At 29.8% G+C, this 26685-nt stretch overlaps 2 protein-coding genes across 5 annotated transcripts in view; one reads left to right on the top strand and one right to left on the bottom strand.

Annotated features, from left to right (window-relative positions):
* LOC135955983 (alanine--glyoxylate aminotransferase 2, mitochondrial) overlaps nt 1-26685 on the top strand; it is a 382980-nt gene that overhangs the window by 2691 nt on the left and 353604 nt on the right. Inside the window, exons 1-5 of one of the 4 annotated variants that reach the window (XM_065506434.1) lie at nt 956-1019; nt 3925-4228; nt 4635-5332; nt 5395-5777; nt 6024-6135. In XM_065506434.1, the coding sequence (XP_065362506.1) occupies nt 971-1019; nt 3925-4228; nt 4635-5332; nt 5395-5777; nt 6024-6134 (1545 nt within the window). In that variant the 5' untranslated portion in view covers nt 956-970 and the 3' untranslated portion in view covers nt 6135. Of the gene's footprint in view, nt 1-955; nt 1020-3924; nt 4229-4634; nt 5333-5394; nt 5778-6023; nt 6406-7424; nt 8256-26685 lie in introns of those variants that run through there. The other 3 variants (XM_065506432.1, XM_065506433.1, XM_065506435.1) reach the window with 3 other exon arrangements.
* Nucleotides 7573-25851, bottom strand: LOC135955984 (uncharacterized). Its single transcript, XM_065506436.1, has 4 exons — nt 24711-25851; nt 16951-17074; nt 9936-10097; nt 7573-8476 (listed from the first exon to the last, which is right to left on the bottom strand). Exons 1-4 carry the CDS (start codon nt 25649-25651, stop codon nt 8360-8362), a joined length of 1344 nt encoding a protein of 447 aa, XP_065362508.1. The 5' UTR covers nt 25652-25851; the 3' UTR covers nt 7573-8359.

Below are 26685 nucleotides of genomic sequence, written 5' to 3'. Positions count from 1 at the left end.
ACAAACAGCCAACTATTTCCTTATTTACCCAATTTTTGCTTAACAAACGCTTTATTGATGCAAAAGTCTTTCTGATATTTTGAGATTAATATTCCTGAAATTCAGTGCACAGTTTACAAGATAGTACAACTTGAAGCCATTGGATAAGTGATCATTTAAGCTTCATCATGCTTATATTACTTCGAGCCTGATATTCAGTAACCATCCACCATTGGTTTCTACAATGATATGAATGAACCATCTCTCGAAATAAGGTTCAAGATTTTGATGAGCCGCCGTATCAATGGCGTAAATTTTTGCCTGAGACACCCAAAACAAGGTCACCGAAGAAAATTCCCAAAGAGAGCCCGTTTCCTTCTCAAAACAATCAGTGAAGTTTGAGAACAGAATACACTGACCATTTTTTTTGTTTGGTATTCTAACCTCTAAAGATTCTAATGATTCAAAAACACGAACTGGAAAACATTTTGAATTTTTTTTATGAAAAACACTGTTTCTGAATCAGGACTTTAATTTTCCGTCTGTGTTTCTGAATCAGGTCATAAAACTGTCTAAGTTTTCTCCAAGGATTTATATAAATTTACTGATATTTATCACAAAACACTTTCTGTTAAAGGATAACAACTCAAAATTACATTCATTTCACCACATTCTACTTAAAGAGTTCTATTATTTTCCTATTTTTAAACAGAAAAGTGCCTCATGTTGGCCACCGAGGCAGTCTTTTAATTGATATTTATCAACAACACAAAACTATGGCGTCGCAATGTTTATTTTGTTTTTGCTAAATGTAAACAATAATAATTTGCATACTCTCACTTACTCACTCCCTCTCCCACTCTGTGGCTCTTGTTTTATAAAAGGAAAAACAAGAAACGTCAACGTTTAAGTTCATTTAATTTAGTATAAACAATAGAATAAATGATTTTAATTAAAATTGTTTAGTTTAATATGTAAATACTTAAAGCCTATGGAAAGGTTTATTTTAATTAAAGCTTTAATTAGCATAAAATTTAAAAGTAATTAAATATAAGTATGTAGGTATTTAAAATGCAATAGACAGTGAAAGTGAATTAATTTAACCTAAAAAACAGCTGATAAATGTAAACAGTGTTTGGAGTTTAAATTTTGGAGTTTGTTGTATGAAAATCGAGTGCAAAAAAAAAAACGAAATAATAAAATTTGAATGGACTCTAATTAAGATTAAAGGTCAATGCAGTTTTAAAGACCTTAACTTTGAATATATTTAAAAAATCTTCCCTTTTAATTTAAAGGAATTTCTCATAAAAAAACCTTATTTATTAAACTAAGTTTAAATTAGGATTATTGATTCCATTCTGTAATTTATTTGTTGGACTAAATTAATCTTACATTTTCCGGTTTTACAAAAAATCAATTCCATTCTGACTGGTTTACTTACAAAAAAGTTCTATATATTTCATCTCAACTGTAGTGTCAAAATTTCACTGCGTATTTGTCTTATTATGTATTATAGTGATGGCCCCCAACGAAATTTTATCTAAACTTGAAATTAATACAAGTTCATGGTTGTAAACTAAGAGTGCGAGTAAGAGAGAGAGAGCAAATCAAGTACATATTTATATACTCTTAGATAAGGTTCAAACACCCGTTATTATCAGTGATTCCCTCTACTTCAGATGTTAAATACTAGATTGTTTTGTTATTGTTGCAATTGATCTGTTCTAAATGGGTCACTTGTGGATTGAAACTAATTTAATTTTTTTTTTTTATTATTTAGTAAATAAAATGATAAGAAATTATTTATAATGACAATAAAGATAATAAATGAATTATTATAAAAAATAATATTGCTGTTAAAGTTTATGAGTGACGTTGGTTTAAACAATAAATATAAATGGCGCGAGCGTAAATTATTTATGTATTTGTTTAGTTTTTAATAAAATAATTTGTTTAACAAATATGATAACAGTGATTCCTCAAAAATAGATATGAAAAGGATTTGTATAGATCCAGTGTGGGGCCGATTAAATAATAATGGATAGTAATTCCACAATTTCGAAACTTATCAAATAGAGACAGATTATTACTTTCAAAAATGTGAAATGTAAGAACTTATCGCGACGCATTGTAATAAACTTCATCATCACAAACAATTAGAGAAATATATATGTATTTATAACTAAAAAATTTTATTCAATAGCCTTATTTTAATGGAATAAAATGTAAACTTTTCTTAATTCTATTCGTGTTTATTTAGGGGTTATAAAACGCGCAACGGTTTTTGAATTTTGATACACTCTGGCTTAACCAGAGTTTAAATTTAAGATTATTTCAAACAATGATTCAAATTTACAGTTTTGTTTATGTGGATCCAGTAGTTTAGTAATTTTGTAATCACAATTAAATGGTTGCTTTCTTTTCCTACAGTTTTAGCAGATCTACATCTCTGCTTTTCCATGTTCACATACATATTGTCATATTTTATTAGTTGTTAATTAAATTATAATCAAATGAAAATATAATGTTAATGATTACAGTTAAAAATCTATACATTAATTGCGGATTTGTCTAGATTTTCGCTAGCTGGGGGTTGTAAATAATCTTGGAGTCTTTATATTGCAATTCATTTACATTGATATTGGTTTTATTTATAAATAAATCACGTGATGAGTCGTATATTTCTATTAAATGATAACAATAAGGTCAATCCAAATCTTATGACACTACTATTTCTAAAAACTAGTAACAAATTCTCGAACTTGTGACTTGATTGCTCAACAATATCATGGATAAAAAGATTTCTCGCCGGAATATATTTGACAAGATTAGAGGTGGAGTTCTTATTAGAATCTTAGAATATTTTCTTCGATTTATGATTAATTCAATGGATTGAGATGATGTCATAGTTGATGTCAAATTTCTTTCCGCAGAGTCATTTCTTCAGGTTTGGAAACAAGAAATAGTCACTCAGAGCTAAATAGGTCGGAAGAGGGAGCATTTCATAGCCTAATTCATGGATTTTAGACATGGAAACTACACATGGGTGTAGATACCTCACCTGTGCGTCCAGAAAGTTCGGCAGCTTTCGTGCTTATACGACCACAACGAATTTCAGTAAACCATTTTTTACAATTGAAATTGATGGTGCAGATGGAAACTGCACTCGATTGTGAGTAAACGCGGCAGCCATCATGCGGAAAGCTTTCTCATACCCAAGTGATCATTCAAATTTGAAACCACTGAGCATTGTAAGATGCCTATGACTTAGACAATCTCTCGCACTTTCAATCTCCGATTGGCCATCAACATATCGTGATTTTTTTCAATTGTTTCGGGTGATGTATCTCACCTGCTTGTACCGCCACAACGAAATTCAGTAAACCACTTATTTACCATTGAAATTTATGGTCCACAGTACCCTTAATATTTATCAAGCTTAGCATGTATTTGAGTGGTGGTTTTTTCCGAAAAAAATAATGCTTTTCCAAATTCTCCTTAAGTCACGAAGTATTCTGCTATCAATGGCTGTCAAACTAAATGACACAGCTTGTTTAAATTTTGACAGAAGTCAACTGACAGATGCCTGTTGACAGTATCAGTATTGCCCATTCAGTTAAGATCCGGGAAATTCAAAAAGTCGCGAACTTATTTAGCCACCCTTGTATCACACGGTAAATAACGGCAGAGCGGCAAGTTTTTGAAACATATTTTTCCCTTTTTAAGAATTTTGGTTTTTAAGAGAAGACAATAATAGGAAAAAGTTATCAACCCCTTGATTAAAACCAATTTCGATCATTATAAGTTAAAATTTTATTACGATATTTTAATCTCTATGAATTTTACACTAATTCGAAATTTTCTTCGTGAAAAATCACTACATAATGGGATTTCTAGTATTGTATTTTTTTCTTTAAAATGTTATTCTTTTTTTTTTGTTTCCAGCCCACTCAACACGCTTAACAAGATGTTCTTCTACGTTACATTCCAAAGCTGCAACCGCTTCCATGCCACTGGTACAAAATGAAATGCCTGATTGTGATTTTAAACCGCCCCAGTACCAAGGACCCAGTTATGAGAATATCAAGGAGTTGCGTAAAAATCATTTGACCCCCAATATTCAGTCCTACTACAAGAAACCTTTGCTAATACACAGTGGTCATATGCAATGGTTGTTTGATCATGATGGCAACCGTTATCTGGATATGTTTGGTGGTATTGTAACGGTGTCAGTGGGACATTGTCATCCGTAAGTAGAATTCAATAAAAAAAAATTATCAAAAAGTTCAGGGAAAGCGTTCCTGAAGGTTTTCAATTTTCCTAATAGCAAAATTCTAAATTGGAGGTTTTATAAACACTAACAGCCAAAATATGAATAAAAAATTCCCCGGGAGTGTTCTCCCATTGAATTTGAATAGGAAAAATGGGAAAAGAGAAAAAATCCCGGGGAATTTTTATTCATAATTGGGCTGAAAAAGTTCTTCAATATGAAATTCCTTTTGAACTATCTGAGTTAAGCAAATAAGACGTGTTCAAGCTATAAATATGTTCATTAGCAGATTCAGAATTACTGATCAGTTGTAGACTGAAGGCGATATCTCATCATTCAACTCTAATGCGAAATTTTACAAACTAAATATCTTTCTCTTTTACAGCAAAGTCAACAAAGCTCTGGAATCTCAAATTAAAAACCTGTGGCATACCACCAACATTTATATGCATCCGAAAATCCATGAATATGCTGCTCGTTTAACAGCCAAATTCCCCGGTGACTTGAAGGCCGTTTGCTTTGTCAATTCGGGCTCCGAGGCCAATGATATGGCCATGCTTATGGCTCGTCTTCATACCGGCAATCAAGATATACTAACCTTACGTAATTGCTATCACGGCATGTCTCCCTATACCATGGGTTTGACTGCACATTCCACTTGGCGTTTCCCGTTGCCGGGTATTTCGAATGGCATACATCATGTTATGAATCCAGATCCCTATCAGGGTTTATGGGGTGGGGCGAATTGTCGTGATTCTCCCATACAAACCGATAGAAATTGTGATTGTACTTTGGAGGGTGGTTGCAAGGCCAGCGATATGTATTATAAAGAATTGGAACAAACTTTCAAGTATTCTTTGCCCAGAGGTAAAGTGGCAGCCATGTTTGCTGAGTCCATACAGGGTGTGGGCGGTACAGTGCAATTCCCCAAGGGTTATATAAAGAAGGCAGCTGAATTGGTTAGAGCTAATGGTGGTTTGTTTATAGCGGATGAAGTGCAGACTGGGTTTGGACGCACGGGTGAACATTTCTGGGGCTTTGAGGGTCATGGCGTGGTACCAGATATTGTGACCATGGCTAAAGGTATAAAAGAGTTTGATATTATATTTATAGTATTTTATATCTATTTATTTTATTATTTAAAGGCATTGGTAATGGTTTTCCTATGGCTGCTGTGGTTACCACTCCCGAAATCGCCAAATCCTTGGGCATGGCCTTGCATTTCAATACCTATGGTGGCAATCCCATGGCCAGTGCTGTGGGCATTTCTGTACTGGATGTCATTGAAGAAGAGCAGTTGCAAAAGAATTCCCTGGAAGTTGGCACTTACTTTTTGAAATGTTTGGCTGACCTTAAAGAACGTTATGAAATCATAGGCGATGTTAGAGGCAAGGGTCTTATGATAGGTGTGGAAATGGTAACAGATCGCGAGACCAAAACACCTTTAAGTGTGCCTCATGTTTTAGAGATTTGGGAGACCTGCAAAGATATGGGTGTTCTGTTTGGCCGAGGTGGTCTTAATGGCAATGTAAGTATTTCTTTTTTGTTGGTTCCAAAATTCCAAAAGAAATTTTTGCTAAATTTCCTTTAATGTGTGTTAAGGTTTTGGTTAAACGCTCTATTTATAATGTCCTCGCTTTAAATTTATAAACTATTCTTGTTTCTCTGTCATCATGTTTTTAACTTTTAATGTTTGTGCATGTTCCTTTATATTCCTTAAATCCCTTGTTACAATCTTTCCCTTATATTGTATATACCTATATATTTCTTTCAGAGCTTCCGTATTAAACCTCCCATGTGTATTACTAAAACGGATGTTAAATTTGCTGTGGACGTTTTTTCTAGAGCTATTTCGGAATTTTTGAAGAATCATGAAACAAATTAATTATCGTTACCTTCACACTTGTAATTGGTTAAACAAATTGGCGTATATTGAAATTTTTTTAGATTTAGTGCTTAAATAGTTTAGCTAATAGTTTAGATGATTTCCCAGATTTCAGCTTTGAGTCTGAGGAATCTATAAAGCTTTAAAAGATAGTGTACTTATTGCATTTATTTAGTTTATTTTAGCAAATGATTTTTATTGTTTAATATGTTTTTATATTTTCTTTTAAGTTATTAAATATTTTTAAATAAATTACTACTACCAGAAAAAACTCTAAACGGTTCTGGGAACCAATTCTCGAAAATTGTTCTTCTGTTATCCATGATTTTTCCACCCAGAGTTGTATTTTTAATACAATCAAATCAACTGTAATTTTTCCAACCCAAAAAGTTTTGAATTTAATACCCTTCCTATTTTAAAATGGGAATATTAAACAAATTCCAATTGAAATTGAGAAACAAGTGAGAGAGCTATATTCGGCTGTGCCGAATCTTATATACCCTTCACCAAATTATACTTCAAAATACAAATTTTAAATATTTTTAGGTAAACAAAATTTATTATTTTTTTTTGCAGTTTTTTCATTTGTAAAAAAAAAAATTCAAATGTGTTTTTAAAATTTTAAAAATTTAGAATTTTTTTTTTTAAATTTAAATTTTTTTTTTAAATTTTATTTTTTTTTTCTAAATATTAATTTTTTTTAATACTTAGCGATAAAAAACTTTTTGTGAAAAAAAAAATCGGGTTAAAAAATATTTTTTCCGATTTTGACCCATTGTAGGTCCAACTTACTAATTCCAACGTTTTATATACGCCATTGCAAAGGTCTTTGAAACATCTATCATTAGATATCCATATTGTCTATATTAATGACTTAGTAATCCAGATATAGGTCAAAAATCGAGGTTGTCCTGGTTTGTCCCTCATATCTCAGCCATTTGTGGACCGATTTTACTGATTTTAAATATCAAACTTCTCGAAAGCATGTCTAACAGAATTATTGAAGATTTGGATCCCGAAGATATCTGGGGTCTTCAGAAAATTGGTTTCAACAGACAGACGGACAGACAGAAATTACAAACGGAATGACAAACTTATATATACCCTTCTCACGAAGGTGAAGGGTATAAAACGAAGACAAATTACAAAAAATTTAAAATCTAAATTTGTTTCCTAAAAATAGCATCACAATTTAAAAAAAAATTTATTAATTTTTAATTTATCTAATATTAAATTGTTTAAGGTATAAATTAAATTTTAATTTTTCAAATCTTTTTCTAAATAAACCAGGTCATGTGTTTGAAACCACCTTTATGTGCCACCAAAACGGATGTAGATTTCACCATCAATGTCTTGGAAACCATACTCAGCGAACATTATTTAAAGGCGCCCCGAAATTGGAGACAATACGATTTGAAATAAATACAAAAATATTAAGTTTTTTTTCTTAATTTTCACATTTTTAATAAGAATTTATTACATTAAATATATATACTCTGTTTACTATACAATTTTTTATATTAAAAAGTTAAGCTTAGTTCAGAAAATAAAAAGCTATTTAGATTTCTTAGTTTTTAGATATATTTTTCTTTTTTTATAAGAATTTCTTTTAGATTTAAGAATATTTTTGTTTATTTTTGTGAGTGTGTGTTTTAAAGAGGCACAGCAGTTTGTTTTTTTTTTTGGATTTTGTTTGTATTTTTGTTTTCTATAAAGGATTTAGAGTACATATATGAGCTTTTTTACAAATTTCTATATAAAAAAATTAAAAATAAAACTAACAAAATTAACACAAAACTAAAATAAATGCCAAAACAGTAATAATTAAAAAACCAACAATTAGTTTTCCTTTATAAACCTAGAAAAATATTGTTAATTAAATTTAAATCAAGTACATATTAATTCAAAATTAATTTCCATTTAAACAAATTATATACAATTTATTTTTATTTTTTATATTTCTGTTTATAACTATTTCTATTTATTACTTTTATTTTTTTATATTTCGATAACTTGTTTGTCATGTTTTTTTTTTTTTTGGTTTTTAGAAAGCCTTTCAAAAATAAACAAATTTTTAAATAAATGCTCTTAAAAAAAACTTTATATTTTTAAAAAAATAATTAATAAAAAATATATGTTTTCTTTAGGTTTTAATATCTGTGTTTTCTTTTTTTGTTTTATAAATATTTATAATTTAATAATAAAATTAAATTACTGCAGTCTTGCTACACTTGTATATCGATTAATTTGCCATCGCTGCTTATGTCGGTGAGCAGAGTTTCCGATAATTCTTTGCGAGCTTTTTGCACCACCCAAAACATCAAGGCAACGCCACAAATAACCTGTAATTAAAGGAAATGAAAACGAAAATAATTGAATAACTTATTTTACATTTATTTTGATAGAGAGAGCTCACAAAACAAGCTGCAATACGAATTAAATTGTTATAAAATATTAAAGCATATGTTAAGGCTGAATGAAAAATTAATGCCCGAACAACAAATGCGGTAATAGTCGACTTTAGTAAGTGGCCTATAATGATAAGTATATAATAGTATATGAAAAATTTACTGAGAAAGGACCCGTATTTATTTGGGAAATTAATGAATTAATTTAATTTTTGCCATATTGAATATTCTATTATAATTTGAAAAAATAAAGAGCCAAGAGTTCGAGTTCCGATCTAGTTCAGTTCTAGTTGAGTTCTAGTTGAGTTCTATTTCAGTTCTAGTTTTGTTCTAGTTCAGTTCTAGTTCAGTTCTAGTTCAGTTCTAGTTCAGTTCTAGTTTAGTTCTAGTTCAGTTCTAGTTCAGTTCTAGTTCAGTTCTAGTTCAGTTCTAGTTCAGTTCTAGTTCAGTTCTAGTTCAGTTCTAGTTCAGTTCTAGTTCAGTTCTAGTTCAGTTCTAGTTCAGTTCTAGTTCAGTTCTAGTTCAGTTCTAGTTCAGTTCTAGTTCAGTTCTAGTTCAGTTCTAGTTCAGTTCTAGTTCAGTTCTAGTTCAGTTCTAGTTCAGTTCTAGTTCAGTTCTAGTTCAGTTCTAGTTCAGTTCTAGTTCAGTTCTAGTTCAGTTCTAGTTCAGTTCTAGTTCAGTTCTAGTTCAGTTCTAGTTCAGTTCTAGTTCAGTTCTAGTTCAGTTCTAGTTCAGTTCTAGTTCAGTTCTAGTTCTAAATCAGGCCAATTTTGTTACCTTTCGAAGCTGAATTTAAACTAGAAATCACGAGTTATTGAAAATTTTATTTGTTTGATTATTTTGTTGTATGGAATAAAAAAACAATAAAAATTTACAACTAAATAAATGTAAGAAAAAATGGTTCTATAAAAAGTTATATGTTTTGCATTGTGATTGTCGTTTACAATCACACTCCGTCACAATAAAGAAAAATGGCATCACTAATCTGCAAACACCAATTGTAAGCATACTTTTAGGCTTTGCAAAATATTTTAAGTACCTACAAATTAATTTGCTAATAAAATAATCAAACAAATGTCTTTTTTATATCACAACCTATGTTAATTCACAAGTGTAAGTGAGTAATAACAAATTTCTTATTTGTTAAACTAAATAAATCAAACAACAAAAATAACTATGTATGTTTTTCCACATTTTTTTCTTTAGTGTGACACATGTGTGCCAAATTAAGTAGTTAATTTTTGTTCATGAATTTTTCCATTTCAATTCATTTGAAATAAATTAAAAAGATAAATTAATATAAAAACTAACTACATTTAACTTAATTATTTAAACATTTATTATTATTATGACTCTGGTAATTACTAATATTATACAACAAATTTACACTTACCTCAACACCAAAACTAATGTAACCCGTCACCGCGGTCCCATGATTATTAAGGACTTCATGCATTGACCTTAAAGTCGAGCCCAAATAAACATTAATCAATTGTGCTGGCAAAAGACCCAAAAATGTAGCAGTGTGATAGACTTTTGAGTTAATTGTACTGACCTGTAATGAGAAAAAAATGACAACAAATAAAAAGGGGGAATGAATATAATGAAATACATAAATGTAATAATGAAATGTTTGGTTCTTTACCACAATAAATTGATTATATATTTAATTAATAGAACTTTGAATGTTAAATAATTTAACGTTTTAGCAAAATTAACTTTGAGTTACGGAGGAGTATTCCAAACAAACAAAAATAATTTAAAAAAAAACAATCGACAGGAAAACACCTTTTTGTTATTCCCATAGTCTGCATTAAGTAAATAAATGTTTCCTTGGCTTATTAGTATTCGTAACGCAATATCATAATAAAAATAAACTAAACAATAAAACTTATAGAGAGCTATGACGAATTTTGTATACCCTACTAAGAGGCAAAAAATTAGATATGAACTAGAACTGAACTAGAACTGAACTAGAACTGAACTAGAACTGAACTAGAACTGAACTAGAACTGAACTAGAACTGAACTAGAACTGAACTAGAACTGAACTAGAACTGAACTAGAACTGAACTAGAACTGAACTAGAACTGAACTAGAACTGAACTAGAACTGAACTAGAACTGAACTAGAACTGAACTAGAACTGAACTAGAACTGAACTAGAACTGAACTAGAACTGAACTAGAACTGAACTAGAACTGAACTAGAACTGAACTAGAACTGAACTAGAACTGAACTAGAACTGAACTAGAACTGAACTAGAACTGAACTAGAACTGAACTAGAACTGAACTAGAACTGAACTAGAACTGAACTAGAACTGAACTAGAACTGAACTAGAACTGAACTAGAACTGAACTAGAACTGAACTAGAACTGAACTAGAACTGAACTAGAACTGAACTAGAACTGAACTAGAACTGAACTAGAACTGAACTGAACTAGAACTGAACTAGAACTGAACTAGAACTGAACTAGAACTGAACTAGAACTGAACTAGAACTGAACTAGAACTGAACTAGAACTGAACTAGAACTGAACTAGAACTGAACTAGAACTGAACTAGAACTGAACTAGAACTGAACTAGAACTGAACTAGAACTGAACTAGAACTGAACTAGAACTGAACTAGAACTGAACTAGAACTGAACTAGAACTGAACTAGAACTGAACTAGAACTGAACTAGAACTGAACTAGAACTGAACTGAACTAGAACTGAACTAGAACTGAACTAGAACTAGAACTGAACTAGAACTGAACTAGAACTGAACTGAACTGAACTAGAACTAGAACTAGAACTGAACTAGAACTGAACTAGAACTGAACTAGAACTGAACTAGAACTGAACTAGAACTGAACTAGAACTGAACTAGAACTGAACTAGAACTGAACTAGAACTGAACTAGAACTGAACTAGAACTGAACTGAACTAGAACTGAACTAGAACTAGAACTGAACTAGAACTGAACTAGAACTGAACTAGAACTGAACTAGAACTGAACTAGAACTGAACTAGAACTGAACTAGAAGCTGAATTAGAACCTGAACTAGAACCTGTAGGGTGTAATAACCATAACATTTTTCAAAAGAAAAATCATGTATTCATGTTGTGTTTTGATAGTTTTGATTGGAAACATATGAATACTATAAATATAGGTAGTAATCATAAATCTGTAAAGGTTGTATGTGTTTAATAATGCAAAACTTAAATGTTGAGTCATTTCTCTTAACGGAAAATTATTCAAAAAGAAAGCAAAATAAAATTTAAGGCTGTGAGTTTAAACACAGAATTTTTTTAGTTTAAATATGGTTTAAATTTGTAGTTTTATAGTTAGCTCTGATAACATTAAACACCTAATTTTGTGGTTTAAACATGGTTTAAATTTAAAGTGACTAAAAATACAATTTAAACAGCAAAACATAAAGTAGATAGTTTCTTATAGTTGTTTAAAATTACAGTTTTAAACGTGGCTTAATTTTTTGATGAATATTTAGTTTAATTTTCTTTAAACCAGAGATTATCTTTTAGTGTTTAAGAAAACTTAATGCCTATATTTTAGTTTAAACTTTAATAAAGTGAAAGTTATATTAAAAACGTAAAACAGTATAGGCATTTTTCATTTGAATTTTATAATTTTCATTTCAATTAATTGCCGCACAATTGTATTGACTTTCGACTTTTTTATTTATGGCTTCAATTTAAATAGTTAGAATTAATGCATGACCACAATAACCTCATATATTTATGTGTTGTTTTATATATTTATTGAACGTCTAAATACGCGTGTGACATATACAATTATTTAGAAATTAAATTAGTTGAAAAATATTGTATATTTAAAAGTTATAGGATGGTCACAGACGGTATTAAAATACTACAGTTTTTTGAAAAAGTCATGATTCACTTATTACTTATAGGTGGGTAATGTAACAAATCATAAATCATAATTTTGATAACAAAAATTAATGATAAAAAGTTATTTTTGGGAATAAAAAATATTTTTTCCAAATTCCTAATTTAATAATTGATAAATTCACTGGAATTTATTGTTATTTATGTAAGATCATCAGGAAACTTTTTCCCAAAAGGGTTTAGAAAAGTTAAATATAGGTATTATATACAAATAAAACTATAGTGTGAATGAGAGTTACACACACTCAAGCTTTATTTGTAAAAATATTATTGATTTTTGAAAACATTAGGTTTTATAAGTTCCTAATTATGAATGAAAATAATAAAATTATTAAATTTTTAATGAATTTTTAATAAAATTACTTGATCCTTTTTACATTTCATGTGTTTGGCACAAAAAATCATCAAAATAGCTTAATTCCTCTTCCATAGCACTTGTCTGGCAGCCCTGTAACTGTGACATCCCCAACTGAAGTTTTCTTTAACCTCAACCTTCATTAAATATGAACAACAAACACACCACATTGCAAATACAACGGTAAATGTGGAGAATCATAAATATTATGGAGTAAAGAGAGAGGAAAATGAACAAAATGAAAACAACAACAAACAAACTACTATGTAAATAAATAGTAAAAGTGAAAAATCTAAATCAATATGTTTGACAGCAGCAAATAAAACTTGAAAAATAAAAATTGCAAGCAAAAATGCATTACAGAAAACAAAAATAAAACTAAATGACTATTATTTAATGCAAAAATAACTGAAAATAATGTATATAAGTATACGTTTAAGGTAATAATTAACAAGTTTGAAATGAAATGATACAAGTGGAACAAGTTTTAGCGATTTTTTTTTTATTTTGTTTCGTTATTATGATTTCATAATAACACTAATTACTTTTTAAAAGCGTTAAATTATACAACTAAAGTACAATACTAAACGAATGAAGTTTTTTTTTTATTATAGTGGCAGGAAAACAAAGTATGTAACACGTAATCAAAATGTGTGTTAACAGCTTTTGCAAATTTTTTTTTGGGGGTATTTAATGTCATTAACATTATTCAGGGCGAAGTACATACTTCAGTATAACAGACCCCAGACTGTTATAGTTACAGTTATAATGAGAAAAATGACGTTAAAGAAAACCTAAATTTCAACTTCTTAAAAATTGTTTTATTAAAGTTGCACAAGTTCTAGATATGATTGTTTAGATTAATACAAAAATAATTTCTTAATTTAATTTTGATTGCAAAAATTGTCACATTTCTTCTTTTTTTGTTAAGGTTAGACACAATGATAATAAAAAATTTCTTAAAACAATGGATCGTTTTAAACAATTAAATATAAATATTTTTGTTTATTTAAATTTTTCACGCAAAAAAATAATAAACAAAAGAAATGTACACAATGTTATTTATCTTAAATCTTATAATAAACAATATACTTATGGTAAATAAACATAAACGAATACAATACTTTCATAACAGATTTATAGTAAGACTGTAAAAATACAGAGCTGCACCAGCTGTCAAGTAAAAAATGTTGCTAATATGGCAATAATTATACTTTTGGCAATACAGCTTCTCCAAAAAGCCGTAAATAAAAAGAAAGTGGTGCTTTTTGGGGCATCTAAAAATCAGGAAATTTGTCATAGAATTATCATTATGGGTATAACTTCTGTAATTTAGAAGTATTATAACTACCAAGTGCCTTAGCTATTTCTGCCCTGCTTTACACTATCACAAATAAACAGGAAATTTAAATATTTATATACCTTAGTAAAACAATAAGCTTATTAAACAAATATCAACAGAAATAATAATACAATTTTTTTTATAAAATTTCTCGGTACGATTTAAAATTAAAAAAAAAAAAAGAAAACAAACACTTTACCCCAACTGAAATTTATTTATTATTTATAATTTGCAAACGTTAAATAAATTGATGCACTTTTAGAACAATTGAAATTGAAACAATTTTTAAACAAGATAAATCGTTTTTAATAAAATTTCATCAAGTTTTGATTCGATCAAATGACAAAATGATGTAAACAATAACAATGGAAATCAGTGATGCTAATTTAATGCAAGTTGCACACTATTTAGCGTTTGTGATGTCAAACAGATATTCATGGAAATAATTCTATATCAATGCATAACAAATAATAAAATAATTGTTATTTATTAATGTTTTTAATATGTATGTATGTTTAATAAAGTTTATTTTCCATACAATATAAAATTGTCAGACGATTTGCATTCTGTATATTTTTATGGTTTAATTGCAGAAACAATTTTATTTTCAATTAAATTGTTTGTAGGTCATATTTTAAATTGTTTTTTTTAATTTTTGAAATAAAAAAAAATATAAAAAATATTTACAATGTCCAATGGTTTATTTTAACTTAATATAAATATAACAAACATTAGGGAGACACTAAAGTTTCACTAATTTGAATGGATTTTTTTCTGTTACAAAAGAGATTAGTTAGAAAATTAAATGAAACAAGTATGAGAGATATATTCGGCTGTGCCGAATCTTATATACCCTTCACCAAATTATACTTCAAAATACAAATTTTAAATATTTTTAGGTAAACAAAATAATTTTTTTTTTCCTTTTTTGAAAAAAAAAATTTTCGAATTGTTATTTTAATTTTTTTTTAATTTTTAAATTTTTTTTTTTGGTTTTTTAAATTTTTTTTTGTGAAAAAAAAAATTCGGGTTAAAAAATATTTTTTCCGATTTTGACCCATTGTAGGTCCAACTTACTATGGTCTAATATAAGTCGTTGCAAAGGTCTTTAAAATATCTATCATTAGATATCCATATTGTCTACATTAATTACTTAGTAATCCAGATATAGATCAAAAATATTTCAAAAATCGAGGTTGTCCTGGTTTTTTCCTCACATCTCAGCTATTTGTGGACCGATTTTGCTGATTTTAAATAGGAAACTTCTCAAAAGCACGTCTGACAGAATTATTGAAGATTTGGATGCGGTAGACATCTTGGATCTTCAGAAAATTGATTTCAACAGACAGACATGGCTTAATCGACTCCGCTATCTATAAGGATCCAGAATATATACATATAATTTATGGAGTCGGAAAATTATATTGTCGAAATAACAACGGAATGACAAACTTCTATATAAAAAGACCCTTAGCACGATTACACGAGGGCTCTGATTTCTTAATGCGAAAAGTTAAGGCAACAATGAAAACATATCAGGTCCAAGAAGTTTTTTTTTAATTCAAAAAGAGAGCACGAAAATTAAATCTTAGTTTAGTTTTAATCGTAGGTCTATATATAGTCTTAGTTAAGCCTTAATCGTTGGTCTTTATAAGGACTTAGTTAAGCTTTAATCGTAGGTCTTTATATAAGTCTTTATCTAGTCTTAGTTTAGCTTTAATCATAGGTCTTTATATAAGTCATTATAAAGACTTAGTTTAGCCTTAATCGTAGGTCTTTATAAAAACTTAGTTTAGCTTTAATCGTGGATCTATATATAGTCTTGGTTAAGCCTTAATCGTTGGTCTTTATAAAGACTTAGTTTAGCTTTAATCGTAGGTATTTATATAAGTCTTTATCTAGTCTAAGTTTAGCTTTAATCATATGTCTTTATCTAGTCTTAGTTTAGCTTTAATCGTAGGTCTTTATATAGGCTTAGTTTAGCTTTAATCGTGGATCTATATATAGTCTTGGTTAAGCCTTAATCGTTGGTCTTTATAAAGACTTAGTTTAGCTTTAATCGTAGGTCTTTATATAAGACTTTATCTAGTCTTAGTTTAGCTTTAATCGTAGGTCTTTATAAAGACTTAGTTTAGCTTTAATTGTAGGGCTTCAGGATGGTCTTTATATAGTCTCAGTTTATCTTTAATCGTAGATCTTTAATCTTAGGTCTTTTATAATCTTAGTTTAGCTTCAATAGTAGGTCTTTATATAGTATTGGATTATCTGCAATCGTAAGTCTTTATATAACCATAGTTTAGATAAATTAAGTTAATTTTTTTATAAATCAGAGAACAATGCGAACATCCCTATTTCATTTTGTCCACACAATGTGGCACATAAATATAAATATTTTTGTGGGTAACCAGACAATACCATCATCGTCAACATCGTTTCAGCCAAGCAAAAAATGCCAAACAGTCCAGACATTAAAATTTTGTTGTCAAACGAAAATATACAATAACCAAATGTTGTTGTTAGATTGGAGAATTTCAAAACACAAAAATAAAATTTGAAATAAAATAATATTAAAAAGCCAAACAACGACAACAAAATTTTAAATATAAACAAATATCATTTATTTTTATGACGTTTCACGAGATTTTTTTTTTATACTTGTGTATATTTTTATTGTTAAATATCATTGAATTTTATTTGTTTTGGTTTATTTCTGTATTAAAACACACATATAATATGTGAGCAAAATAAAATAATACCATAAATTTAAATATTTTATATTTATTAAAAAAAAAACTTACCCCAAAGATTGCATTTTGTATGCCAAATGGTATGGGCGTTAAACGAGTAAATAATACAACACGAAATGCTCTCGGTCCAGATATAACACGCAATATTGCGCGTCCAGTCTCATTTTTAATTAATCTGTAAAATAAAATGGAAAAACAATTAAATAAATAATAAGATAAATACCAAAATAGCACAAATTAATTGAAGAACATACATACTTGTTTATTAAAATTTATTTAATTGTTTATAAGTGGCTCAAATATATTTATGTTATTGGGACAATAATAGGGGGTTTTGTATGGATGTCACTGAATAAAAGGGGCCAACTATCGTTTAAACCAGCTAGTTCTATTGTTTTTTAAAAAAGCTAAACTAAGATTAAAGATAAACTAAGACTATATAAAGATCTACGATTAAAGCTAAATTAATCTAAGGCAATTGATATACCTATCATTGAAGAGGGAGTATATTACTAATGATTGTCACCCCATTTCATTTATTCAGCTAATCAAACAATACCTCTTGTTGCTACACCCTTTATAATATTTAATATCGCGAACAAACCATAACAATTGTATTCAATCAGTAATTAAATTGTAAACGTATTCAAAATTAATGAAAACATTCGTTTGTATTTAAATTTGCAAGTGCCGCTGAATTTTAGACGTCAATTTTTCTTATTTTTTTTTTGTTTTAGGAATAAATAAATGAAGAAACAATTTCATTGTTTCTGTAGAAAAAATAAACTATATTAAGATGAGTGAAAATTAAAGGCAAACATATTTAAAACACTCCAGAATAAAGTATTAAGGGAAGAAACATTTAAAAGATTTTAAACGCGAGATAAACCAATTTAAACGGCTTGTTAAAAATGACAACTAGAAGTTTAATCTACTATATTAACTGTCATTTAACATTTTTATTTCTTTCAAATGTTATAAGTTCTTTGTTTTCACTACCAAGTACTTATTTACATGTAATTATTTATAAAATTATCATTTCAAATCACATTTCTTCATAGTAATTAACAAGTTAGCATTGAACTTGGCACCAAATGTCAAACTATTGTCGGGGTAAAAGAAACTACATACATACATTCATAGTAAAAACAAATGTACAGAAAATAAAAATGCCTTATCATCAACAAGTAATTGTATACAAAACAAATCGTTAAAAAAAATAACAATAAATATGCTATAAAATTCGCTACTTTAATAATGACAAAGTAATTGCTTTAACATGAGTGGCAGCAGAGAATTTGAATTTAGCTATAAAACTTTTAGTTTTAATTTTCCATCTAACATAGGTCTTTACATAGTCTTAGTATAGTTTTATTGGAAGGTCTTTATATAATCTTAGTTTAGCTTTAATCGTAGATCTTTATATAGTCTTAGTTTAGATTTAATCGAAGGTCTTTATATAGTCTGAGTTTAGCTTTAATCATAGGTCTTTATAAGACTTTATACAGTCTTAGTTAAGCTTTAATCATAGGTCTTTATATAGTCTTAGATTAGCTTTAATCTTAGATCTAGTCTTAGTCTTAGTTTAGCTTTAATCGTAGATCTTTATATAGTCATAGTTTAGCTTTAATCGTAGGTCTTTATATAGTCTTACATTAGCTTTAATCTTAGATCTTTATACAGTCTTAGTTTAACTTTAATCGTAGATCTTTATATAGTCATAGTTTAGCTTTAATCGTAGATCTTTATATAGATCTTTATTTAGCTTTAATCTTAATTCTTTAAACAGTCTTAGTTTAGCTTTAATCGTAGATCTCTATATAGATCCTTATTTAGCTTTAATCGTAGATCTCTATATAGATCTTTATTTAGCTTTAATCTTAATTCTTTAAACAGTCTTAGTTTAGCTTTAATCGTAGATCTCTATATAGATCCTTATTTAGCTTTAATCGTAGATCTCTATATAGATCCTTATTTAGCTTTAATCTTAATTCTTTATATAGTCTTAGTTTAGCTTTAATCTTAGATCTTCATATAATCCTAGTTTAGCTTTAATCGTAGGTTTTTATATAGTCTTAGTTTAGATTTAATCATAGATCTTTATATAGTCTTGGTTTAGCTTTAATCGTAGGTCTTTATATAGCCTTAGTTTAACTTTAATCGTATGTCTTTATATAGTCTTGGTTTAGCTTTATCGTAGGTCTTTATATAGTCTTGGTTTAGCTTTATCGTAGGTCTTTATATAAGACTTTATACAGTCTTAGTTTAGCTTTAATTGTAGGTCTTTATATAGTCTTAGTTTATCTTTAATCGTTGATATTTATGTAGTCTTAGTTTAGCTTTAATCGTAGGTCTTTATATAAGACTTTATACAGTCTTAGTTTAGCTTTAATCTTAGATCTTTACACAGTCTTAGTTTAGCTTTAATCTTAGATCTTTATTTAGTCTTAGTTTAGATTTAATCGTAGATCTTTATATAGCCATAGTTTAGCTGTAATCGTAGATCTATATATAATCCTAGTTTAGCTTTAATCGTAGATCTCTTTATAGTCTTGTTTAGCTTTAATCTTAGATCTTTACAGTCTTAGTTTAGCTTTAATCTTAGATCTTTATATAGTCTTAGTTTAGCTTTAATCGTAGATCTTTATATAGCCTTAGATTAGCTTTAATCGTAGATCTTTATATAGTCTTAGTTTAGCTTTAATCTTAGATATTTATATAGTCTTAGTTTAGCTTTAATCTTAGATCTTTATATAGTCTTGGTTTAGCTTTAATCTTAGATCTTTATATAGTCTTAGTTTAAATTTATTGGAAGGACTTTATATAATATTATATTTGCTTCATTGGTAATCCTTTATATATTCTTATTTTAGCTATTCATTAGAAGTCCTTTATAAAGTCTAAGTTTAGCTTTTGTGGAAGGTTTTTATATAAGCTTTCGTTTTTAATTAATACGTTCCAAACGAAATATCTAACATATTATAGATACCATTGAACAGTACCATTTTTAATTATGAAATTAGAAAGACAATTAAGTTTTTTATCGGCAATAAAATTAAATGTTTTCTTTTTATGACCGAAAAATATAGAAAAAAATAATAGAAAGTTCTTCAATTTCTTAAAAACACTTTGTTACAAATTCTTATTAGAAATAATTTTATTTAACGGCCTTAAAAACAAATTTATTGTCATTTCCATGATTCCCAAGTAATGACAAAATGAAATTGAAGAATAACGTGCTTGAAAATACTGAAAGAAAAAAAATCGCTTAGACATACAGTAAAAAGAGGCCATAAAATAGAAAGAACCTTGAGTTGTTCTAATTTACTTATTATATAGGTCACGAGTCAATTAATCTGGGTATTTTTTTTTTTTTTTTTGGAGAAAAAGGGGATCTTTTTTTCAAAGATTTTTTTTTTTAAATTGAAAAAGAAAATTAACAAGAAAAATAACGTAATTGATAGTGACGACAATGATTATGATATTGTTGAAACTTGTGTCCAATTGAGAATACATGTGTACACAATAAATACCCCATATATTTTAAATTATTTATATGCTTAAGGGTAATTGCTAGTATGTCTGTCTTTGGGGCTCTCAAATTGCTTGTTGTTTTTCCAAATGTCTGTCAAATTGTCTTTAGGAAAAATCATGTATTTTTGCATTATAAACAGTTGGGATTAGAAAAATAGTAGTTTATTAAAATGTTAAAAAAATTGTATTACAAAATAAACTGTTTTCTTTTACAAATAACTGTATAAGAAACTATGATCCATTACTTTCAGATAAATTTAATTTTGTCAAACTGTAATCTCTACTATTAATTTGCCTCCAACTGTGAACATGCTTTCAAACAAGGTAAATAAATAATTAGCTATAATAGAGAGAGTGATAAAGAGAGAGGGGCCAGGGTGAGAGGTAAATATATGACGTAAAATACGCAAAACTTTTACTGACAATATCTTGACAGTTGTAAAAATGTCGTACATATATGTATTTGTGCAACTGTTATAAATGTTATTTTTGTTTACTATAAAAAGGTAAAAAAAAGACTGAAACAAGTCGTACGGACGTGCATTCATAAAAAATTCATTGAGCAAAGAAAAACTTTTGAAAATGAACACCACCCTCCCTCTCATATACAAATTGTACATTTAAAAAGGATCATAGAAGATTGTTTTTTTTTAAACTACATACATATGTCAACTTCAAACAGACAATCAATGAAGGCCATTAATGAAACCTTTTTGTTAGAATTTGTATTAATTTTTTCTATTTTACAAAGACCAAAGGAATGAAGAGGTCAATCAAGAGGCGTTATTGTTTTGTAAGATGTCGTCGGAAATTAAAGTCAAAAGGAAATTTCATGTTGGTTGATATAAAAGTTAAATTGATATGATTTATCAAACAGTTGGAGAATGGTATTCCTTGAGTTGTTTAAGGAGCATAGTTAGCCCTAGTTTAACTTCAATCGTAGGTCTTTATCTACTCACAGTTAACTTCAATCGTACGTCTTTATGTAGTCATAATTCAGCATCAATCGTAGGTCTTTATATGGTGCCAGTTTAGCTCCAATCTTAGGTCTTTATGCAGCCCCAGATTTGCTCCAATATTAGGGGTTTATGTGGTCTCAGTTTAGGTCCAATCGTTGGTATTTATGTGGTCCCACTTCAGCTTCAATCGTAGGTCTTTATGTGGTCCCAGTTTAGCTCCAATCTAAGCACTTTATCTACTCCCTGTTTAGCTTTAATTGTAGGTCTTATTATAGTCCCCGTTTAGCTTCAATTGTAGGTCTTTATGTGGTCCCACTTCAGCTTCAATCGTAGGTCTTTATGTGGTCCCAGTTTAGCTCCAATCTTAGGTCTTTATGCAGCACCAGTTTTGCTCCAATCGTAGGGGTTTATGTGGTCCCAGTTTAGGTCCAATCGTTGGTCTTTATGTGGTCCCACTTCAGCTTCAATCGTAGGTCTTTATGTGGTCCCAGTTTAGCGCCAATCGAAGCACTTTATCTACTCCCTGTTTAGCTTCAATTGTAGGTCTTATTATAGCCCCCGTTTAGCTTCAATTGTAGGCCTTCATATAGTCCCCGTTTAGCTCCAATTCTGGGTCATTATGTGCTCCCAGTTTAGCTTCAATCGTAGGTCTTTATGTGATCCCAGTTTAGCTCCAACCGTAGGTCTTTATGCGGTCCCAGTTTAACTCCAATCGTAGGTCTTTATGTGGTCCTAGTTAAGCTCCAATCGTAGGTCTTTATGTGGTCCCAGTTTAGCTTAATGTATGTGGAATAGTAAATGATTACAAGCGGAAGATGCCGTTAAATTGGAGTATATTGGTCTTTTGGCCCATCCGCAATGATGAATCCAAGATAGCCTAACTGATCCCCAATATCAGTTGGATGGTAAATGAGTGAGTACAAGAAGAAGAAGTGGCAAGAGCATTTGAAAAACTACAACTTTACGAAATTGGCAAGTTATAGTCTTTGAATCTGGACGAAGAATGACAGAATTATATATGAAGCTGTAGCTCTTGCAGAAACGTTAACATTCACAATACCAACCTAAATAACCCCAGCATAATTAATATCTGCTGATTAGTAGTTGGTATAACTAGCAGAAGAGAGCAATGATATTCGTAGTGATGACTCAAGGATCGCCCAAATCAGTAATAACAAAAGGATAGTAAATTTTAATAAAAAAAATAAATATTAATATCATTTGAAGACCTACAACTTGAGTATAGAAAGAAGTAGGTGGGGGTTTTCTGCCCAATCTCTCGGATGATAAACATTCGCAATATGATGAAGGAATAATCGCGAGTATAGTACATAAATTGGCTAGTTGTGGCAAGATGAAATATTGAAATTTCAAATAACTATTTTCTACGCTTCCGATTGACTTGTCATTTGAGCCAACGTTCGCATAGAATTGGAATTATAGCATTCCTTTTGTACAGAAACTGAACGCAAACATTCGTTCGATATCGAGCAACAGGCACGTAGCTAAATTCCAACCATCATCAGAATAATATGGAATTTTTTTACACTATTTTGATAAGATTAATTTTAACACAATGAATACTTCCTTCTTATTAAAACATTCTATTTATTTAAATTAATGGGAATCCCCTTAAATCATTAAATAAAAAAGTACCCTATTATTCTTAGTACCAGATATTTTATCGACATTTCTTTGTATCTTTTCAATATTCTTTAAACTTTGTTCCATATTTTAAAGCCGCAAGTTCCCCCTCGAAAATAATCTACAAATACACATGATAAAAATGCAATAGCAACTAAATAAACTAAATCAATTAATTTGTGTTTTGTAATTAAACAAATTACTACATAAATATAGACAATTACCGCAAACCTGTTTGAATTAGCGATAAGAAACTGTATTCAAGTATTTCAGTTTCAAACAGTGGCAGTTTGTTTGCACTGTCGCTTGAAGTTTTATAGGCATTCGTTCCATCATTATTTATGGGGATTATAAAATCGTCAATTTTCTGTTGTTTATTTAACTTTGTTTCTTGTCGTTTATCAGTTATAAGCATGTAAAATTAACAGTGCACAGTGTAACAATGAATTTTGGACTACAAAATGGTTTAAGAGAGTTTCATTTGTTTAGAACACATTGCATTCTTTGATATAATACTGACATTCGACTTTGAATGAAGGATTTGGGTGTACAGCTACTCGATTATAACCTTTATTCCTTGATCTGTAGTCGTATATCACGATCATTTAAAGCGGATCATATTGGGTGTAAACTTAAAAATGCGGGATGTACAATAGATGGCATATCTGTTGAACTTAAAAATGATCCATTAAGAGCCAGAAGCGTAACAGATCGTATTTGAAGTCAGGTCAACCAGCCGAATCCTTTCCAAAGCCAAATATCCATTGTGTTAAGGTAATTCTCTGAATTTGGTGGGAGCACCAGACCATCACAGGGAACCTAAACCGAACGCAACTGATTCGTTTGAAGCAAGCATTGGCCGAACGGTCAGATATAAATGGACAGACATGTCAATGCTCGGCCACATGTTGTAATACCCGTTAAAAAGTATTTAGAATGAAGTGGTTGGGAAGTTTTGTCTCACACGCTTTATAGCCCAGAACGTGCCCCGTCCGACACTATTTGTTTCGATCGTTGCAGAAGGCTCTCTCTGGGATAAGCTTCACTTTGGAACAGAGTATCCGATATTGGATTAATTCGTTCTTAGCTTTAAAACATTAGTAGTTCGTTTGGCTGGGATTGGATAGAACTAATCTCCTCTCAAAGTATAGGAACGCGATTGGAGAGAGATCGTATTAACCACTACTTGCCAGCTTCTGTTTTCTAGTTGCAGTTCTCCAACTTTTCTGCATGCTTTGTTGAAGATCCAGCATATATTGAGGTTCAGTTGGACGATCTTATGATGGTCTCCAGCAAGTTCCATAAATTCAACTGGGATTCAATAATTCTTCTCCACCTTGTTGGACATTGACCAATCGAATCTTCCTGGTCCAGTTTCATCATAATGTTGGGCACAATTTTTAATTTTGAAAATTAAGAAACTGTTGAATTTCCATATTCCTAGATCCTTTTTAGATGTGGACTCAAGATATATCTTTAGCCCACATCTGAGATTTCTCATTTTAAATACTCAGATATCTTTTTATTCATTATTTCAACATTTAACTAAGTTAAGAACTCAAATAAACTACAGGTAGCTTAAAGAATGCGATAAATGTCCACTTTTTAATATTAATAATTTAATTTAATATCCTAAACTAACTTAAATCTACCTTAAAATCTCAAAAAACTTACTTTTGTATCGGTAAACGATGCCGTAAACTTCTCAAAGTTAGATGAGCTATGGCTATACCCATATTTGCACCCAATATCACAGTTAGGAAGCCCTTAATGCAGCCAAACAAATAGCCCGCCGTTATCATCAGCACAAAATAACCGACCACAATTGGAAAACTCACAATCACAAACAGCAGCATAAATATGGCGAATATAATCCAAGGATTTTGTGTCTCAATCCAGTACAGCAAACGTTTCGCATAGTCCCTGGTCAAATAGGCCACAAACATGAGAGCCAGTAGTATGGAGAGAGGCACCAAATAGCTGAGATACCAATTACGCGATATAAAAGCATTGGCACGATAACACATTGAAGAGCGGGTTTTACTACTCGAACGATTTAGACGACGATTAGTGGTGCTACTACTAGTTGTGGCAGTTTCTCCCGAAGAGCCCACCAAAAAGCTATCATGTTCCTCTTCGGCTTCATTGGCCATGGGCGAGGAACTAGTGGGAGATTTTGTGGGCGCCATGGTGATATAACTGGCATATTCACTATCACTATCTGTGAGAGTAGTGTTGATGCGACCATTTAAACTATCCTGTTTGATAATAGTGGATTTACCCTTAACTGTGGTGCCATGGTAACTACTACTCTTCTGCATATGTAAACCATTGGTGGCATTAGCATGACTATTTGTTAGCTTAGTCTTCTCCAGCAGTAGGGTCTCTTCGGATGTCAGTGTCCGTGGTTCATTCTTAAAGTTTAATATCGTATATTCGCTTTGGATATCACTGGGAAAGTGATAGTATGTTGCTGACGAGGTAATGCTGTTGTTGTTGTTATTGGTGCTGCTGGCATTTGTATTGTTTACGGACTGATAGTTGTACTGAGCTTTTTGTAGAGTTTCTTCTAGTGAGGGTACACGAGTTAATGTTAAGGTGGTCGAAACACTCATATTGGAGTGTATGTTTATAGTTGGTGGAATTTATGTAAGTGTAATTACTTACTACAGGAAACAATTTGGTGTTGCAAGAAAGTGTGGGAAAGTAGCGGAGTGAGAGAGCGTATTTTTATATAAGTTTTTCTTTTAATTTACACATTTACATAATGTTTGTTTTAATCCATTATTTATTTTTATTATGTTTTTATTTTAATCTGTAAAATTTATCAAAACAATTCATAAATTAACACTGTTTTAATAACAATTGGAAATGTTTGACTATTAAATAAGCGAACTGCGATTAATATACATATTTAGGGAATTATATGTAATTAATTTGAAACACATCTTAGGTTTTAAGAAGAAAAAGATACTCCTTAGGAAAATAGATAAATATGTAAAGGGTCTTCTAATAGGGACTTCTGATCTTTGATAGTTGAAAGCGGCTTTGATTGTTGAAGCTGAACAACATGTGATTTCAACAAAACGGCTCTACGTGCCCCACAGCAGAGAAGCAAGCCGTATCGGCGCGGCTGACGGCTAGCCGATCAGCCAATTTTTTTCAACAAGCCACGCCGCCGCCGAATTACTCGGCTGGTTGGCGGCTCAATTGCTAGCCGATTCTCATTTTTTTCTATCGTATTTTATTTAATATTACGTTACAAATTTATTATTCAATTAATTTTTGGTTCTTTTTTAATATCAGTGAATACTAACGAAAATCGGTATTTGTTTTTACTGTTTTGTGTGAAGCTTAATTAAGATATACATATAAAATCTGAACACATCTATTATTGTCAGGAACCGTAACAGTTATTACTTTCATTAAAAGTCATATTTTTCTCCAAAACTTCGTTTTTGATTTATTTGTTTTGTAATTTATTTTTAATAAATAAAAATAATTTTATTTAAAGTAGCGTATTTGGGTATTTATAAAAAGTAGGAATACTGTTGAAACAAATTGGCATGAAAATATCTTATAATTTGCTTAAAAAGCTAATTTTATATTGTTTGAATTCGGCTAAGCTGAATATTTTTCAGCCGGTAGA

Source organism: Calliphora vicina, chromosome 3 (genome assembly GCF_958450345.1).
Source record: "Calliphora vicina chromosome 3, idCalVici1.1, whole genome shotgun sequence".
Classification (NCBI taxonomy): domain Eukaryota; kingdom Metazoa; phylum Arthropoda; class Insecta; order Diptera; family Calliphoridae; genus Calliphora; species Calliphora vicina.
The sequence above is the reverse complement of the archived record's forward strand: the minus strand, read 5'-3'. Positions and strand labels throughout refer to the sequence as shown.